This window comes from Pseudorca crassidens, chromosome 2 (assembly GCF_039906515.1).
Source record: "Pseudorca crassidens isolate mPseCra1 chromosome 2, mPseCra1.hap1, whole genome shotgun sequence".
NCBI lineage: Eukaryota > Metazoa > Chordata > Mammalia > Artiodactyla > Delphinidae > Pseudorca > Pseudorca crassidens.
In genome coordinates, this window is record NC_090297.1 from 127,129,978 (window position 1) to 127,149,009 (window position 19,032).

A 19,032-nucleotide genomic window follows, 5' to 3' on the forward strand; every position below is an offset into this window, starting at 1 on the left:
GATTGTGGGAAATACAGACTTCACTCTTAAAGGGTGCACATAAATTCTCACGTGCACTGGGACCAAGGGCAAAAGCAATAATTCAATAGGAGCCTGGGTTGGACCTGCCTGCTGGTCTTGGAGGGTCTCTTGGGGAGGTGGGGGGCAGCTGTGGCTCACCCTGGGGACATAGACACTGGTGGCAGACATATCAGGGAGGATTCATCCGTGTGAGCTCTCCTGGAGGCTGTCGTTTTGGAACCAAGACCTGGCCCCACCCAACAACCTGTAGGCTTCAGTGTTGGGATGCCTCAGGCCAAACAACCATCAGGGCAGGAACACGGCCCCACCCGTCAGCGGACAGGCTGCCTAAAGTCTTCGTGAGCACAGCCACCTCTACACACGTCCTTAGACATGGCTCTGCCCACCATCTCTAGAAGACCAAGACCCAGCACCATCCACGAAGGGGCAGATAGAGGCCCCTCCCACCAGGAAGCCTGCACAAGCCTCTAGACCAGCCCCACCCACCGGGGGACAAAGAGAAGCAAGAAAACTACAGTTCTGCGGCCTGCAGACAGAGTCGGCAAACGCAGGCCAGACCCTACCCTGGGACCAGCTGGCCCTTGGCCCTTGGGTGATAATAAGGGAGTGCACTGCTGGGACACATAGGATGTCCCCTACAGAGGGCCACTTCTCCAAGGTCGAGAAATGTAACTAACCTACCACATACATAAAAATACGAATAGCAATTTAGACAAAATGAAGTGACAGCAGAATATGTTTCAGATGAAGGAACAAGATAAACCCTAGAAGAAGAACTAAGTGATGTGGAGGTAGGTAATCCACCTAAGAAAGAGTTAAGAGTAATGATCGTTAAGATGATCAAATAACTCAGGAGAAGAATGGATGCACAGAGCGAGAAATAAAAGTTTTTAACAAAGAATTAGAAAATATAAAGAACAAAAAAACAATTGGAGAATACAATAACTGAAATGAAAAATACACTGTAAGGAATCAATAGTAGACTAAATGAAGCATATGAACTGATCAGAGCTGGAAGACAGAGTAGTGGGAATCACTGCCACTGAACAGAATAAAGAAAAAAGAATGAAAAGAAATAAGGACAGTTTAAGAGACTGCTGGGACAACACCAAATGCACTAATATTCACATTGTAGGGGTCCCAGAAGGAGAAGAGAGAGAGAAAGAGCCTGAGAAAATACTCGAAGAGATAACAGTTGAAAACTTCCCTAATATGGGAAAGGAAACACTCACCCAAGTCCAGAGAGTGCAGAGAGTCCCATACTGGATTAACCCACATTAGAACACACCAAGACACATTGTAATCAAAATGACAAAAATTAAAGAGAGAATATTAAAAGCAACAAGGGAAAAGAAATAACACACATGGGAATTCTCATAAGGTTATCATCTGATTTTTCAGCAGAAACTCTACAGGCCAGAAGGGAGTGGCATGATATACTTAAAGTGATAAAAGAGAAAAACCTATGACCAGAATACTCTACCCAGAAAGGCTGTCGTTCACATTTGATGGAGAAGTCAAAAGCTCTACAGACAAGCAAAAGCTAAGAGAATTCAGCACCACCAAACCAGCTTTACAACAAATGCTAAAGGAATTTCTCTAGGTGGAAAGAAAAAAAAGGCCACAATTGGAAACAAGAAAATTACGAAAAGGAAAAGCTCACTAGTAAAGGCAAACACAGTAAAGGTAGGAAATCATCCACACACAAAGCTAGCAGGGAGGTTAAAAGACAAAAGTAGTAAAAATCACTTGTATCCACAGTAAGCAATTAAGGGATACACAGAACAATTAGATGGAAAATATACCAAAAACAGTAATCATGAGGAGATGGGAGTATAAATGCAGGGTATCTAAAATGGAGTTGAAATTAAGAGATCAGCAACTTAAAACAAGTGCATATATATATAGACTGCTATACAAGAACCTCATGGTAAAAGCAAAACAAAAATCTGTAATAGATATACACACAAAAAAAGAAAAAGGAATCCAAACATAACACTAAAGATAGTCATCAAATCACAAGAGAAGAGAACAAAAGAAGAAAGGAGGAAAAAAAGACCTATAAAAACAAATCCAAAAGGAGACATCACAACCAACACCACAGAAATACAAAGGATCTTAAGAGACTACTACAAGCAAATATATGCCAATAAAATGGACAACCTAGAAGAAATGGACAAATTCGTAGAAAGGTACAGTCTCCCAAGACTGAACCATGAAGAGACAGAAAATATGTTCAGACCAATTACAAGTACTGAAGTTGAATCAGTAATTTAAAAGCTTGTAACAAGCAAAAGTCCAGGACCAGATGGCTTCATAGGTGAATTCCACCAAACATTTAGAGAAGAGTTAATACCTATCCTTCTGAAACTATTCCCAAAAATTGCAGAGGAAAAAAAAATGCAGAGGAAAAAATTGTCTCTTATAGGAAAACATAGGAAGAACACTCTTGGACATAAATCACAGCAAGATCTTTTTTGACCCACCTACTAGAGTAATGGAAATAAAACCAAAAATAAACAAATGGGGCCTAATGAAACTTAAAAGCTTTTGCACAGCAAAGGAAACCATAAACAAGACGAAAAGACAACCCTCAGAATAGGAGAAAATATTTGCAAATTAATCAATGGACAAAGGATTAATCTCCAAAATATACAAAGAGCTCATGCAGCTCAATATCAAAACAACAAACAACCCAATCAAAAAATGGGCAGAAGATCTAAATAGACATTTCTCCAAAGAAGATATACAGATGGATAAGAGGCACATGAAAAGATGCTCAACAGCACTAATTATTACAGAAATGTAAATCAAAACTACCATGAGGTATCACCTCACACTGGTCAGAATGGCCATCATTAAAAAATCTACACGCAGTAAATGCTGGAGAGGGTGTGGAGAAAATGGAACACTCTTGCACTGTTGCTGGGAATGCAAATTGATACAGCCACTATGGAGAACAGTATGGAAGTTCCTTTAAAAAAACAGAATATAGAATTACCATATGACCCAGCAATCCCACTCCTGGGCATATACCCAGAGAAAACCATAATTCAAAAATACACAGGCACCCCAATGTTCATTGCAGCACAATTTACAATAGCCAGGTCATGGAAGCAACCTAAATGTCCTTTGACAGACGAATGGATAAAGAAGATGTGGTACATATATACACTGGAATATTAGCCATAAAGAGGAACAAAATTGGGTCATTTGTAGAGACGTGGATGGACCTAGAGACTGTCATGCAGAGTGAAGTAAGTCAGAAAGAGAAAAATATTCTATATTAATGCACATTTGTGGAATCTAGAAAAATGGTACAGATGAACTGGTTTGCAAGGCAGAAATAGAGACACGGATGTAGAGAACAAACGTATGGACACCAAGGGGAGAAAGGGGGAGTGGGGTGAATTGTGAGATTGGGACTAATATATATACACTAATATGTATAAAATAGATAACTAATGAGAACCTGCCATATAGCACAGGGAACTCCACTTTGCTCTACAGAAGAAACTAACACAACATTGTAAAACAACTATACCCCAATTAAAAAAAAAACAAAACAGGAATTTCAGGTTGTATTTCCTCCTTTACTCAAGAATTATTTCATACCGTGCTTCCTTTAATAAATATTGAGGAGGGACTTCCCTGGTGGCACAGTGGTTAAGAATCCACCCGCCAATGCAGGGGACACGGGTTTGAGCCCTGGTCTGGGAAGATGCCACATGCCATGGAGCAACTAAGCCCGTGTGCCACAACTACTGAGACTGTGCTCTGGAGCCCGCGAGCCACAACTACTGAAGCCCGTGTGCCTAGAGCCCGTGCTGTGCAACAGGAGAAGCCACCACAATGAGAAGCCCGTGCATTGCAATGAAGAGTAGCCTGCACTTGCCACAACTAGAGGAAGCCCGTGCACAGCAACAAAGACCCAACACAGACAAAATTAATTAATTAATTAATTTTAAAAAATAAAAATATTGAGGAATTTTCTGAATAAATAAATAAATAAATTCAATGGTGTCTGTGATAAGAGTGGGCAGTGGACCTAGTATATGGAAATTGTGGGTAATTATCAGAACATTTCAACTGTTTCCATTGGTACATTTTCTCTTTATATTTCTCTTTACATCTGCAAACTGCTGATTCATTCCTGTGCTATTTTCATGTTGGCATATTTCTCCCATGCATTCTTTGCAGGTATTATCTCCAAGATGGTGCCTCAATTGTGTCTTCAAAAGGCCATTCCATTGCACTGTCGGGGTGGCAGCTTCTAGTTGGTACAGTATGCAATAGGACAGTGGACTCTGGTTATGCGTCCATTGCCACATCTCCTTTGAGGTAAGGTGGGCTCCTTTGTTCAAAGAGAGGTAGGAACCCTTGAGGGGAGAACACACATTCTGTAAGCTCTCTGATGGTGCCAGTTGAGGTCCTGCAGGCAGCGAAGGCAAACCCATATACAGAATGGGTCAGTTCCAGTCACCAAAGGGTTGGATGGTCTTCCAGGCATTTTTCCTTCCAAGCTCCTGACCAATAAGCCAAGTCTTCTCCCATTGCTCATGAGTTTGCAGATATTCTTGGCTTGGGCCCCTTCTCTTTCCACACAGAGTAAATGGCCAGATGAATTGCCCAAAACTCTACTGGGACAATTTTCCCTTGTCCCTATCATTTAGGGCCACGACTAACAAGAGGTACAGCACAACAGCCATCCAGTTTTGGCTTGCATCCACATATTACAATGACGGGACCAAACTTGAGTTTTCCCCTTCTTTCTAGGCTGACCATAAGGGACACTTCATGCAAACGTAGGGATGATCTGAGGGAGAGGTGCTGTGCAATATTAATGAAAGATATGGGGGTCTGGGCCACCTGCTTGTAGCATGGGCCCTACGTATGCCCAGTTCTAGATATATAGCTTATGATAGATTGCTGCTGGGCCTGCTCAACTTACGACCCTGAGGACCTAACAGAGCTGCTCAAGATGAACAGTCCTGGCCATTTGGTCACTTCGCGTCCTGAGGTCAGGTGATCTGTTTCTCCCAGGAGCCTTGTATACATAAAACTCCATTGCAGATGGTCTTGCATTGTAATTTTCCTACTGTATCTTGCCACACAGATCTTTTTCCCGTCATCAATACCTTTGATGGGGTCTTCTAGTCAGTTATCAACCAAGTGGCAAGTGAGTACACTTGCCTCACTGTACCTGCAGGGGCCTTTCCTGCTCTAGAACCTGCTCAAGTTTGGCAGACTTTCATGTCACTCAGTACTCCCAAGTATGGAATATGCTGCCTCAGAATCCAACAATTGTGCTTTTGTGAGAGGTGTAAGGTGCAATATTTTGTCCTTTAATTTGGAGGTGATGGAACGGCGTGACCCCAGATCTCTGGATCCCTAAAAACTTCACTGATGGGGTAGACCCACATCGACCTGCTCTAACAAATGTATTACTTGACTCAGCAGTGACAATTAGGGCTACAGCTGGATTGAGTTTGCAGTAATCTTCAGTCTGGTTTATTGTAGAGGCCAGAGGAGCGAATTAAATGGGGATATTATGGGAGCCAGTATCTCTGCACCCTTTAGATTTCTAAGGGTGGTGCCCATCAGGGCAATAACCACCCAGCACAAGATATTTGATTTACTATATTGACTGGGAGGAGACAGTTTCAGAGACTTTCATTTAGCAACTTAGTATTTCCCACAACAACAGCTCCTACCTCAGGCCCAGGCACGATGGGAGAGGACTGCCGACTTCCAAGTACGTCTGTTCCAATCATAAAAAGCATATGGAAAGCATGTGGAAAGGACCACTGGGTAGGTCCTGGACCCAGTGGACTCACTGTGATTCAAACCTGGGCCAGGACTCTATCCCTGGACTCCATGTGTTCCCAACTCTAACAGAAGGACCATGTTGGCACTTTAAATATCAACGTCAACTTGAATCCTGTATCCAAAAATCTTCGAAATGTGTAGGTAATTCCCAGTGTATGGTTACTTGGGTAAATGGCCCTAGATCCCCATGAGGAATCATTATCATACACTCTCACCAGGGTATTGCAAGGACCTCCTCCTAGAACTTGATTTCTCTTTTATTGATTGATTTGTAAATAATTAATTAATTTCTTTTTTTGGCCACTCTGTGCAGCATGCATGATCAGGGATCGAACCCGTGCACCCTGCATTGGGAAGATGGAGTCTGAACCACTGGACCAACGGGGAAATTCCTGATTTCTCTTTTAGTGAGTGTGGGTTATTAAGGTGGCTGCCCTCGGCCTCATCATCCAGCATTGATCTGATTGTAGAAACTGAGCAATACTTGCTGACTCTTCATTCCTGGGAAGGCTGTGTTCTATGAACCACTTCTATAGTTGTGTGGGGGCCAAACCACCCAGCTGCCACTCTGGTTTTGCTGCTGGTTATGATAACATTATCCACCTGTTCCTGATCTTTAACCACCTGACCTCTCTTACTTTAGTATCTATTATGCTTGCTGCTATACGTGAGGCCAATTCCAGTCATAGCATCTCCCACTGTCAGCCCTTGCCTACAGAGGACAGCCACCCCTGGGCTTCCTAATGACACTGGAGCCCTTTTGTGCAATACATTCTTTGTTCCTTTGGTAAAGGGAATGTCCGCCATGTGCATCCCCAGAGCCTACTCAACTGGGTTTTCTGCCCTACACAGTCTATCCAGTCTAGAATGCCCATTTCTCTGAGCCTTGTGTTACCTTCCACCATCCATCCTGGAATTTATACTTCATTTGACATGGGCCAACTCTTACTGCCAGCTTCCAAGAGCCATCATAGCAGCCGGTGAGCACTGTCTCCCAGGGTCCTTGCTGGGGAGTTAAAACATGTATTGCAGGACAGGGCTCTCCTAAACCCCCCTTGAGCCGGCAGTCACAGGATCCGGTCTCAGATGTAGATTAATACCAGGCCCAGCTGGTACAGGTTAGCCGAGTGCTGTAGCTGTTTCTTCCTATAGTCCCTTTGGTCCCTTAGCAGTTTCCTGGCAGGCTATGTGGTGACTTGACTCTAGGTATTGGTCTGGCAGCCAGAATGGAGATCCTGAAGGGTGTGTGTGTTACCCTACAACACAGAGGCCTCTGCAGCATCTTTAATCAAGAGGAGTGCTAGTCTCCAATAGGGAGGACTAAACCATCTCGGCAGGCCCTGAGGATTTGCTTATAAATTTACTTATTTATTTATTTTTGGCTGCGTTGGGTCTTCGTTGCTGCGTGCAGGCTTTCTCTAGTTGCGGCAAGAGCGGGCTACTCTTTGTTACGGTGCCCGGACTTCTCATTGCAGTGGCTTCTCTTGTTACAGAGCACAGGCTCTAGGTGCTCGGACTTCAGTAGTTGCGGCATGTGGGCTCAGTAGTTGTGGCTCGCGGGCTCTAGAGCGCAGGCTCAGTAGTTGTGGTGTGCACGGGCTTAGTTGCTCCGCACCATGTGGGATCTTCCCAGACCAGGGCTCAAACCTGTGTCCTCTGCATCGGCAGGCGGACTCTCAACCACTGTGCGATCAGGGAAGCCCTCTGAGGATTTTCTTCATCCCAAGTCTCAGGATCCTGTTTTTTCCCAGCCCTGCTGGAACTGAGAAGTCAGCCTCCTCTGGAATGCTACTTTTTTTTTTTTTTTTTTTTGCAGTATGCAGGCCTCTCACCGTTGTGGCCTCTCCCGTTGCAGAGCACAGGCTCTGGACGCGCAGGCTCAGTGGCCGTGGCTCACGGGCCCAGCCGCTCCACGGCATGTGGGATCTTCCTGGACCGGGGCACGAACCCACGTCCCCGGCATCGGCAGGCGGACTCTCAACCACTGCGCCACCAGGGAAGCCCATGGAATGCTACTTTTATAATTACGTCCTCAGCCTTATCCTCAATGTCTTCTGTCCTTTGGCTGCAGAAACTAAGCTGTTGCCTAAGAGGCCTCTGACTTTCTCACTTCACCTTCAACTGCTGATTAATGACCCCAATCTTTCATCATCTTTGTCAGAAAGAGGCATTGTCCTTATAATTGGTTCTTCCCCTGAGCCTCTGAAAAGCTTGAGATATTAAACCTTCCAGTTCATCCTCTTCCAACACAATCCCATCCCAATTCACCATCAGTGAAAAAACTTTTTTGGAATATAATTGCTTTACAATGTTGTTAGTTTCTGCTGTATAACAAAGTGAATCAGCTATATGTGCACCTATATCCCCATATTCCCTCCTTCTTGCACATCAATGAAAATTTTAACCACTGGCCATTACAGCTTGCCAGGGACTGATAATGCTCCACATACCATCAGTGATAAGGTTCTCTTTGCCTGGTAACCCACAGCCAAAATCTCTTTTTAGAGTCGTCTTCCTTAGACCACTGCTGGCACCTGCTGTGCTAGACTGAGTTTCCTGGGAAACACACTGAAATGTAGATTTATGTGCGGGAAGCTCATTGGGGGAGTGCCCTCTGCATCAGTAGCCATGGGAGAGAGAAGCTGAATTGCCATGTATCGATAATTACAACAAAGGCCTCGGTTGATTCTATAGGCAGCTCCTGAGGTAGGATGGGTCTGGGCATTCATACCCCTACACTGGTCAGTCATTGGATGAGGGCTATCATTTGTCTCTAGGGGAGGGGCTGAGGCAACTGTCTTCAGCTGAAAGCAATGCCTGGAGAGGGACTCACCTGAAAGCCATCAGCCGCCAACACTCCTAGCATCTGGGGAAACGAGTGCCTCAGCCAGAAAGAGGATCTGGATGACGTGCCACAGCATCAGCTACGATGCGCTGGATGTTGTTTCAGGTGTTGAGATACAGCAGGGAGTATAGCAGGCAAAAACCTGTGTTTTTTTCTATATTTTAAATGGAGTACACGAGGAAGGCATCACTGTGCAGGCAAAATTGAACGAAGACTTGAAGGAACAGAGGAAACAAGGTATGTAGATATTTGGGGCCGCGTGTTCCAGGCAGAGGCAACAGCAAGTGCAAAGCCTGGCTTGAAGAGGGAGTGTCCCCGGGTGTTCAGGAACACGAGGAAGCCAGAGTGAGAAAAAGGGGGAGTAACAATTGTCGAGGTCAGAGAAATTGGGAGTGAGGGAAGGAGGCAAATTGTAATAAGCTCTGAAGGCCATTGCAAGGGTTTTTGGCTTTTACTCTGAGTAAAAATGGAAAGCCATTGGAGGGTTTGGAGCAGAGGAGGAACATGACATATTTTTAAAGGATTGCTCTGGCTGTGTGTTGAAGGAGGGGCAAGGATGAAAACAGGCAGGCCAGTTAGGAGGCTTTTGCAATTATCCATGCCAAGCATAATGATGAGTTGCGGACAAGGGCAGGTAACAGTGAGGGTGGTGAGAAGTGGCTGGATTCTGGATATAACTTGAAAAGTTGAGCTCAAAATCCATCTGTTGACGGACTGAATGTGAGTTTGAGAGAGAGGAGAGAGATAAGACAAAGATGACTTCTAGATTTGAGGCTCAAGCAGCTGAATGGATGGGGTTGCCATTAACAGAAATGGGGAAGACAGCAGGTAGAGCAGGTTTGAAGGAGTTGATCAAGAGTTGATTCTTAGGCATTTTGAGTTAAGTGTTTATTAGTAAAATGGAGATGTCAAGTGGACAGTTGATGTATCAGTCTGTGGTTCAGGAGAGAGATCTGGAGAGACAGACAGGATGTCATCATCCTAGAGATGGAATTTAATGATGTGACTAAATGAGATCAACAGAGAAATGAGAGTAGAGAAGAGATTCAAGGACCGAGCCTTGGATGCTCTAATGTTAAGAGTTTAGGAAGATGAAAAGAAACAAGCAAAGGGAACTAAGAAAGAGTAACCAGTGAGGTTGGGGCAGGAGACGTGTGGTGTCCTGGAAGCCAATGAGGAAATGTTTCAAGGGGGAGGGAGTGATCTACTGTTTCAAACGCTACTGATGGCTGAGTGAGAGGAGCGTTGTTTTGGTAATTCACCACTGGCGTGGATTTGATAGAGGATGGAAGGAAAGCAATTGGAGACAATGAATACAAACAACTCTTCTTCAAGAAATTTTTCTTGACTTGTTTTGCGGTGGGGAAAACTGGATTCAAGACAGAGTTTTAAGATGGGAGAAATAATGTTTGAACACTGATGGGAAAGATCCAGTAGAGAGGGGACATTTGATATTCAAGAGGAGAGGATTACTGGAGTGAAGACCTGATGTGGATGAGAGAGGATGGGGTCAGGTGTCCGAGTGCAAGCACTGGTCTCTGAAAAGGCATTGATAGTAACGGGAGAAGAGGCAAACAATATGGCACAAAAGCTGGAAGGTGGGTAGATGGGTGGGTGGTGGGTACTTTTGGAAGTTCTCTTGATTGTCTCTGTTTTCCTCAGCTGAAAATGAGAATTAGGAAGAAGGGTTGGAGGTTTGGGAAGAGATGAGAAGGTTTCTAGGCCTGAGATAAGTACCCAGTTGAAGTTTGCCGTCATGAATTTCAAGTGAGTAGTCATCAAGGTGTGTGTTGGAGCGTCAAGAGGTAGAGAGGTGAATGTAACTTAGGCTGGCACTCAGCCAAGCAAATGCAGACTAGAGAGGGGGTCAAGGGAGCTGAGAGTAGACTTGAGGGACTCACACACCTGTGTTAGTGCTAATTATCCTGTTACCTCAGCTAGGCATCTATGCCTATAAAAATTATACCCGGCTTATACATCTTGCAGAGATTGAGACTAACTGAATCCCGTTCAGGGTAGAGTGCTAGAGCCATAAATTTTTGTAGCTGTAGGGATGGCAAGATAATATAGTCCCTAGAGGTGTCTCCACTTTGGCTTTCCCAGTTCAAGTCTTCCTGGGAGGCACAGCAGGGTGACCCATCCTGTTCTTCCAGGAGGATTCCTGTCCCTCTTTTGCCTGCATATCCTCCCAACAATCCCTATCCCTTGGTCTTTGTTCCACATAGCTGAGAGAGCCTAAGAGAGAAGTTTCAGTTCCCCTATTGTAAAATTAGTAATATTGGTAGTTGTATAGTTTTCTATTGTTTTTTAGAGAATACATGTTTTCATTTTATTCTATTTTGTGAGTGGAAAACCGCAGTCATTAAATATGTGAACTTTGGTGTCAGGTAGACCATGTTTTGAAGCCCAGCTTTTTTTTTTTAACATCTTTATTGGAGTGTAATTACTTTACAATGTTGTGTTAGTTTCTGTTGTATAAAAAGTGAATCAGCTATATGCATACATATATCCCCATATCCCCTCCCTCTTGCGTCTCCCTCCCACCCTCCCTATCCCACCCCCCTAGGTGGTCACAAAGCACCGAGCTGATCTCCCTGTGTTATGCGGCTGCTTCCCACTAGCTATCTGTTTTACATTTGGTAGTGTATATATGTCAGTGCTACTCTCTCATGTAGTCCCAGCTCACCCTGCCCCCTCCCCGTGTCCTCAAGTCCATTCTCTACGTCTGCGTCTTTATTCTGGTCCTGCCCCTCATGAACCCCAGCTTTAACACATGTTATCTCACAAGTAGCAGCTAATTTCTAATGTGATTTCATTATAGTTAATGGATAGAAATACCGATTCTCTTACCACCAAACTACTCTATTACCAGGGCTGCTTCTTACACATCTGAAGTGTCAACTTCATGTTTGGATGTCAGGGTTCAGAAACATGTTTTAGATTTGTATGGAATATCATAAAGGATGGCTAGCATAGGAGGTAGGGGTTTGTCCAGGTTTGTATTGCTGTTAATCATTCAGATATATCTGACGACAGCAAACTTCCCAAGGGTTCCTACTTAAGAGCTCAGACTTCGTTCTCCAAAGTCATTGGGCCAAAAGAACACCAGACAAACACAAAACAAACCAATAATTGTTTCTGACATATTCAAACACAATAGAGAAATTTGATTATGTTAGACTTTAGTAATCACATGGCTAAAGGAGACAGATGGGAACACAATGCTATTGCAGTTTCTGATTTAATTTAAGTAATTGTTGGGTTCCCACTAGGAACTCAACACTGTGCCAAGCCTGGGTTAGGAGGGAGGGAAAAAATAGGGCTCCTGGGCTTCCCTGGTGGTGCAGTAGTTAAGAATCTGCCTGCCAATTCAGGGGACACGGGTTCAAGCCCTGGTCCGAGAACATCCACATGATGCGTAACAACTAACCCCATGCACCACAGCTACTGAGCCTGCGCTCTAGAGCCTGCGAGCCACAACTGCTGAGCCCATGTGCCTAGAGCCCGTGCTCTGCAACAAGACAAGACACCCCAACGAGAAGCTTGTGCACCGCAACAGAGTAGCCCCCGCTCACCACAACTAGAGAAAGCCTGCACGCAGCAATGAAGACCCAACACAGCCAAAAATAAAAAAATTTAAAAAAAAATAGGGCTCCTACTTTCAAAAAGTATATAATTGAGTTTGTGAGGAAAAGGCTTACATTCATGTTACTACATCAAGGGCAGTATACACACATATTCATATTCATCCTGGGCTAAATGTATATATATGTATATATATATGTGTGTGTGTATGTGTATATAAACACGAATTTAAACATTTTAAAAGCCCAAAAAAGGTTAAATTAGGGATTTTTGCAAATATTTTCTCAATCCTCACAACTGCCCTTGTAGAGATTATTACTTTTTGTAATTGAAGTATAATTGATTTACAATGTTGTGTTAATTTCTGCTGTACAGCACAGTGATTCAATTATATATATATATATACATTCTTTAAAAATTCTTTTCCATTATAGTTTATCACAGGATATTGAATATAGTTCCCTGTGCTATACAGTAGGACCCTGTTTTTATCCATTCTATATATAATGGTTTGCATCTGCTAATCCCAAACTCCCACTCCATCTCTCCCCCACTCCCCCTTCACTGACAACCACAAGTTTGTTCTCTGTGAGTCTGTTTCTGTTTCATAGATAGGTTCATTTGTGTCATATTTTAGATTCCACATGTAAGCGATATCATATGGTATTTGTCTTTTTCGTTCTGACTGACTTAGTATGATAATCTCTAAGTCCATCCATGTTGCTGCAAATGGCATTATTTCATTCTTTTCTATGGCTGAGTAGTATTCCATTGTGTGTGTGTGTGTGTGTGTGTGTGTGTGTATATATACACCACATCTTCTTCTTTACCCATTCATCTGTCGATGGACATTTAGTTTGTTTTCATATCTTGGCTATTGTGAATAGTGCTGCTATGAGTATTACTCCTCTTTTACGGGTAGGAAAACCGAGGCTTATAGAAGTTAAATTACTTGCCCAAGATCATGCAGCTCAAAAGTGAGAGTCATGAAATCAGTCAATACCTTTTATTTCAAAGTCAAAGCACCTGCCGCCTCAGCAGAAGTGCTGAGTCATCAGGAAGGAGTGGGATCAATTATTATGATGGTGCTGGGAGGACAGCTGTACATGAATTAGCTTTTTAAATGTAGTCAGTAGTAACAGGTCATGCTTTCCAGCCTCTTTCTGTGCTTCGTCGTTGCTCATGTCGCCCAAGGCTCTTGCCCTGCTTTGCGCTCAAGACCCATCTCCCCTGCTGCAACATCTTTGGAGATTTCTCATCAAGGTCAATTCTGCAGGGGAAATCTGTGTCAGCTGCTAACTTATTTATTTATTTAGTTGCACTGGGTCTTAGTTGCAACAGGTGGACTCCTTAGTTGCAGCTCGCGGTCTCCTTAGCTCCAGCATGTGAACTCTTAGTTGCGGCACGCATGGGTGATCTAGTTCCCTGACCAGATATCGAACCCAGGCCCCCTGCATTGGGAGCTCAGAGTCTTAACCACTGTACCACCAGGAAAGTCCCAGCTGCTACCTTTGAAGGGCAAAAATCAATCAATTAACTCAAGCTCTTGAGAGAGATTGACTACAGGAGGATTTAAAAAGTCTGGGAGGCAGTTGGCGGCAGTAGTGGTGGTTTTAGACTTTTCCTTCTCTGAGACGGTGGAGTAACTGACGTGTGGGAACAGAGACTGCACAGAATGAGGGCATTTCTTCAAAGACCATGAGCTGAGGTGTGGAAAGGGTCATATCGTGAGCTGATCTGGAATCAAAAGGTGAGTCATTTGGGCTTCCTCCTAAGAACAAACCTTTCCAGCCAGCAGACCAGGCTGGCGAGCTCAGGCCATTGCAACTCACGTTCTGAGAACGGCCATGTCACCCCGTAAGTGTGACCAGGTATCCAGGAATCCAGGTATCATCCAGGTATCATCCCTTACTCCTTTGGAAATGGCTTGGCACCGAGGCAGAACTGGAGGGTCACTTGACCCTGTACTGGAGTCTTTGAAGCCAGGCAGACGTAGGTTGAGATTCTAGGTCTATTCCCCCTGGGGAAGCTACCTAATTTCTCTGCAGCTCCATTTCCCCATTGGCTCAATGGGGATCATAATAACTTATCTTGCGAGTTACTGCGGTTACCAAACAGAATACTGTAAAAGGATATCCCACATCCGACACTAAAGAGGTCCCACTGCTGTTATTTTTCTTTTCAATATCAAGCCTCCAGTATCTCTGCCAGGTGCATATCTGAATAAGTAGCCTTGTCAATCCTATGTCCCTTTCCTGTTCTTTAGAAGGTAAGTGCTCCAGGAAGAGGGCGGCTCTGCGTGTGTCAGTGATGCCAAACAGCCCTGTGAGAGAAGGGCTCCATGGAAGTGGCACTCGTTAGAGGGGAAGCAGCACCGACAGGGCCCAGCTGTGCAACCTGGGGAGAAACTGTTCACCTCTCTGGGCCTCCGTTTCCTCAGCTGTTCCCTGGGGGAAACCATCGCTGCCCTTGGTTTCCATAGCATGAGATTGGGTTAATAATACCTGTTCTATCTAAGGTGGGGAGGACCTTGCTCTTCCCCCACAGCAGGTATTTGAATGAGAAAATGTCTGCCTCGTGACAGGGGTGGGACTGGGGAATGGGGGGAGGGGGGTGGGCTGTAGGGAGGACCCACTGAGAACATGGCAGTGAAAGTCCTCTGCAAACCGTGCCATGTTGGACCCAGGCAGAGCAGTCCCAGCCCCTGAAGCATGTTTGCTGGTGCTTTTAGATTCGCAGGTGCGGTGAATATAAATCCTCTGAGTGCAAGGCCATGGCAGAGAAACGCTCCATGGGCAGCAGCATTAACCTCCCCTACAGAGACCTGGCCTCCGAGGTGACCAAGCGCCGAATCACCATGACCATGAGGTATTTCCGGGGTCTCTGGTGGGGGTTAGGATGGAACATAAATGCTGATCCTCACCAAGTGCCGTAAAATGCCTCCAGATGCTGGTTTATGTAAATGTATTCATCCATTGCAGCAAGGCAGATTGTTTTTTTTTTTACATCTTTATTGGAGTATAATTGCTTTACAATGGTGTGTTAGTTTCTGCTTTACAACAAAGTGAATCAGTTATACATATGTTCCCATATCTCTTCCCTCTTGCGTCTCCCTCCCTCCCACCCTCCCTACCCCACCCCTCCAGGTGGTCACAAAGCACCGAGCTGATCTCCCTGTGCCATGCGGCTGCTTCCCACTAGCTAGCTATTTTACGTTTGGTAGTGTATACATGTCCATCCCTCTCTCTCGCTTTGTCAGAGCTTACCCTTCCCGCTCCCCATATGCTCAAGTCCATTCTCTAGCAAGGCAGATTTTACAGATGAGAAAACACTTTGTCACCCACTGTGGGAAACAGACCCTTGTCACGTGATCCTTCAATAGGCAATGATAAGGGCGCTGGGATGAACTTCAGGTCAGTGGCTCTTGACTGGGGAGTGAGGATCACGTTGATAATCAGCTGGAAGTTATGATGTACCCTCTCAGTGTAAAAATGCATGACTTTGCAAAGTTTGGGAACAGCATGGACTCCCCGAAGCTTGTCCTCATTCCCAGCTAGGCTGTAAGCTCCCTGCAAGGACTGCTTTTCTCCTTCATGACTCTGCACCTGGTGCCCAGGACTGTGCTAGCATGCCCTTAGCAAGGGGAGGCCTCGACAGCTTATCTGGCACAAAGGAGAGGGTTTGCCTGCCTTGGAGTAGTTAGCTGCCTGAGCTGCATGCTGGAGTTCTCAAACAAGTCCACTGCCTGACACCTTCCCCTGATTGTAGGCTCAGTGGATAAAATACAGGATGCCTAGTTAAATTTGAACTGTAGATGAACAACAAAAAGGGGTTTTTTTGGCCTAAGTAAGTCTGTGTGATATCTGTGATATACTTACAGTAAAAGTTGTTTATCTGAAATTCCAATTTAACTGGGCACCCTGTATTTTCCTTTGCTAAATCTGGCAAGCCTACGATGGCCACTGTGGGATGCTCTGCACTCTCTCTGGTCTGAGATCCCCAGATCAAGTCAGGTGCCTGAGACATCTCATATATAAAGGTATATAAAGAAAACATTAGGACTCCAATTTATAGGAAAACTGAGCTCTATTGAAATTGATGTTGGTTGGATGCTGCACCTTCCCTGTGTGTCAGGAGGTTGTGTGTAGATTGAGACTTTCCAGATGGGAGGACGGGAGCTGCAAAGCTGGAGGAAGGCCACCTTCACTGGACTGCTTCACTCACTCGCAGCAAATGCCAACATGTTGCAGTTTGTCTGTGTGAGTTAAGTGGACTTATGAGTTATTGTGTCTAGGCCTTTTTTTTTTTTTTTTTTTTTTTTGCGGTACACGGGCCTCTCACTGTTGCGGCCTCTCCCGTTGCGGAGCACAGGCTCCGGACACGCAGGCTCAGCAGCCATGGCTCACAGACCCAGCCGCTCCGCGGCATGTGGGATCTTCCCAGACCGGGGCATGAACCCATATCCCCTGCATCGGCAGGCGGACTCTCAACCACTGCGCCACCAGGGAAGCCCTATTGTGTCTAGTCTTAATGAATGCAACCCTCAACAGAGAAAAGTGGCCTAACAAATTTCTGCCAAGAAACCTAGGTTGAAGTCATTCTAATAATGCAGATATGAGTAAACAACAATTGGCAGAGCTGACACTTTTGGTCTGAGTTCTGTGGGTATAGTATGAGCTTAAAAATAATGATTTTGTGAAACCTGACAAGTTGGCTCAAAATAAAAATTATTGATTTGAAATAGGAACCTCTGTCCAGTTTGTTCACAGTGCTTCTTGACTTTAGAGTTTGTTGGGATGTAAGATATTAGTGAATTGATTTAAAAAATTATGTACAATTTCTTAGTTAACATAGGTATGGAGTTTTAAACCTTTACAGATGGGGCTGCGTGGCAAATTTGACACCACTGGTTAGACTGTGGAGTGGGCATTGTCTCCAGGGTGCTGTGGTCACTATGTTCTAAAATCCACTCAGGAAGGAAGAGATCCCACAGTTCTGGGGCCTCTCCTGGCTTCCTTCCCGGTTAGCCCCTCCCCATTCCCCCACATCCCCGCAGCAACATTAGGCATCAGCTCTCACTGGGAGATGCAGCAGTGAACTTGTGATCAGGAAATCTGAGTTTGGATTCCAGTTCTGTATTTTTTTTTTTTGTGACCCATCTCCCTTTTTATTTTATTTTATTTATTTATCTATTTATGGCTGTGTTGGTCTTCGTTTCTGTGTGAGGGCTTTCTCCAGCTGTGGCAAGCGGGGGCCACTCTTCATCGCAGTGCGCGGGCCTCTCACTATCGCGGTCTCTCCTGCTGCGGAGCACAGGCTCCAGACGCGCAGGCTCAGTAGCTGTGGCTCACGGGCCTAGTCGCTCCGCAGCATGCGGGATCCTCCCAGACCAGGGCTCGAACCCATGTGCCCTGCATTGGCAGGCAGACTCTCAACCACTGCGCCGCCAGGGAAGCCCTCCAGTTCTGTATTTTACTGGCCATATGACCCGGGTAAATCGCCTTCTGTCTCAGCTTCCTCAGCTGAAAAACTTAACAGGGGTGAGCTGTCCTTGAGAATCTGAATGTAGTTAGTTTCTAGTTAATTTCCAAGTCCCTAGACCAGAGTAGGTGTTCATTCAGCGAACAGTTAATTCTGAATCTCTAATCACTTAACTGGCTAGTCCTATTCCCTTGAAGGCAGGGTTTGCCCAGACCTGAGTAGAATGGAGATGCCTGGTGCATTCTAGCAGATGGGAAGGAGAACCTGGCAGGCTGGAGGTGGGGACAGGGGGGCAGGGGGTGACTAGGCAGAAAGGAGAGCTGAAGTGAGCCCAGGCTGAACTAGCCAGAGAATAGCTGGTATGCAAATAAAACATTGAGAGAGAGAGCCTGCCCTGGACTGAAACTACAGAGAGCTGGCTGGTAGGGGTGGACCCCAGCTACACTGGTTCCATGGGACCAGTGGAGATGGTTAAATTGTCTCTGAGAAGAGCAGACACACAAAGTGTAAATAGAGTGTATCTTATCTTTGCCAGGTGATGGCTCTGTAAACGTGGGTAGGTGAGTCAAGATGTCCTCCAAAATACTGTATGCTCTTTAGGTGCTGGGATCTGGGGGTTCTTTTTAAAAATCCCACCTTTAAATGACATTCAGTGTGCCTTTCTTCCCAGAGAAGAGAGATTTACCAAGAAAAGTGATGAAGCCGGGGAGATACCCTCAGATTTGGATTTGGGACAAGCTCGTCCTCCTAGTGCAGCTGGCTCCGAAGTACCCCCAGCCCCACCTCCTTCTCCAACTGAAGACTCCAAAGTTTCCTTCTTAAGCACCTAAAACATCAATCATTTTGAACTAGACTTTGACAGAAAACTCCAAAAAACAGTTTCTGTGAAGTCACTGGGGTTGGCTTTGAAGACTCTCTTGGAAAATCTTTGTTCTTTCTTTCCTAGTTTTCTTCTCCTACAACCACTGTTGAGCATTGTTTATCCTTACTTATGCACTTAGAGTAATCTTTGGTTTCTCAAGCCAAGTCTCTGATGTCTCTGTTTGGTCTTTAATTTATGCCACACGGTAGAACACTTATGGTAGTCAGTTGTATTTGAATTAAAAAAAAAATTATCAGGCCTCAGTGTTTGTTACTAAACCTGGATGAGCGAAAATCTCAATTTAAAGATCTGAGCTCCAGAGAACCCTGAGGGGTTTGGGTTTTCAAACCTCAGCCTGGGACGTGACAGTTTTGTGGCCTTTTGTGGCATCTCCTGGGCTTGGACTGGG

The 19,032-nt window shown here is 45.0% G+C and overlaps 1 protein-coding gene across 1 annotated transcript; it reads left to right on the forward strand.

The window, feature by feature from the left end:
* Window positions 1-6,174: 6,174 nt before the first annotated feature.
* On the forward strand, window positions 6,175-18,797 carry MYOCOS (myocilin opposite strand). The gene is made up of 3 exons (XM_067714335.1): window positions 6,175-6,257; window positions 15,012-15,148; window positions 18,432-18,797. The coding sequence occupies exons 2-3, from the start codon at window positions 15,054-15,056 to the stop codon at window positions 18,589-18,591; spliced, it is 255 nt and encodes an 84-aa protein (XP_067570436.1). The 5' UTR covers window positions 6,175-6,257; window positions 15,012-15,053; the 3' UTR covers window positions 18,592-18,797.
* The last annotated feature ends 235 nt before the right edge of the window (window positions 18,798-19,032 follow it).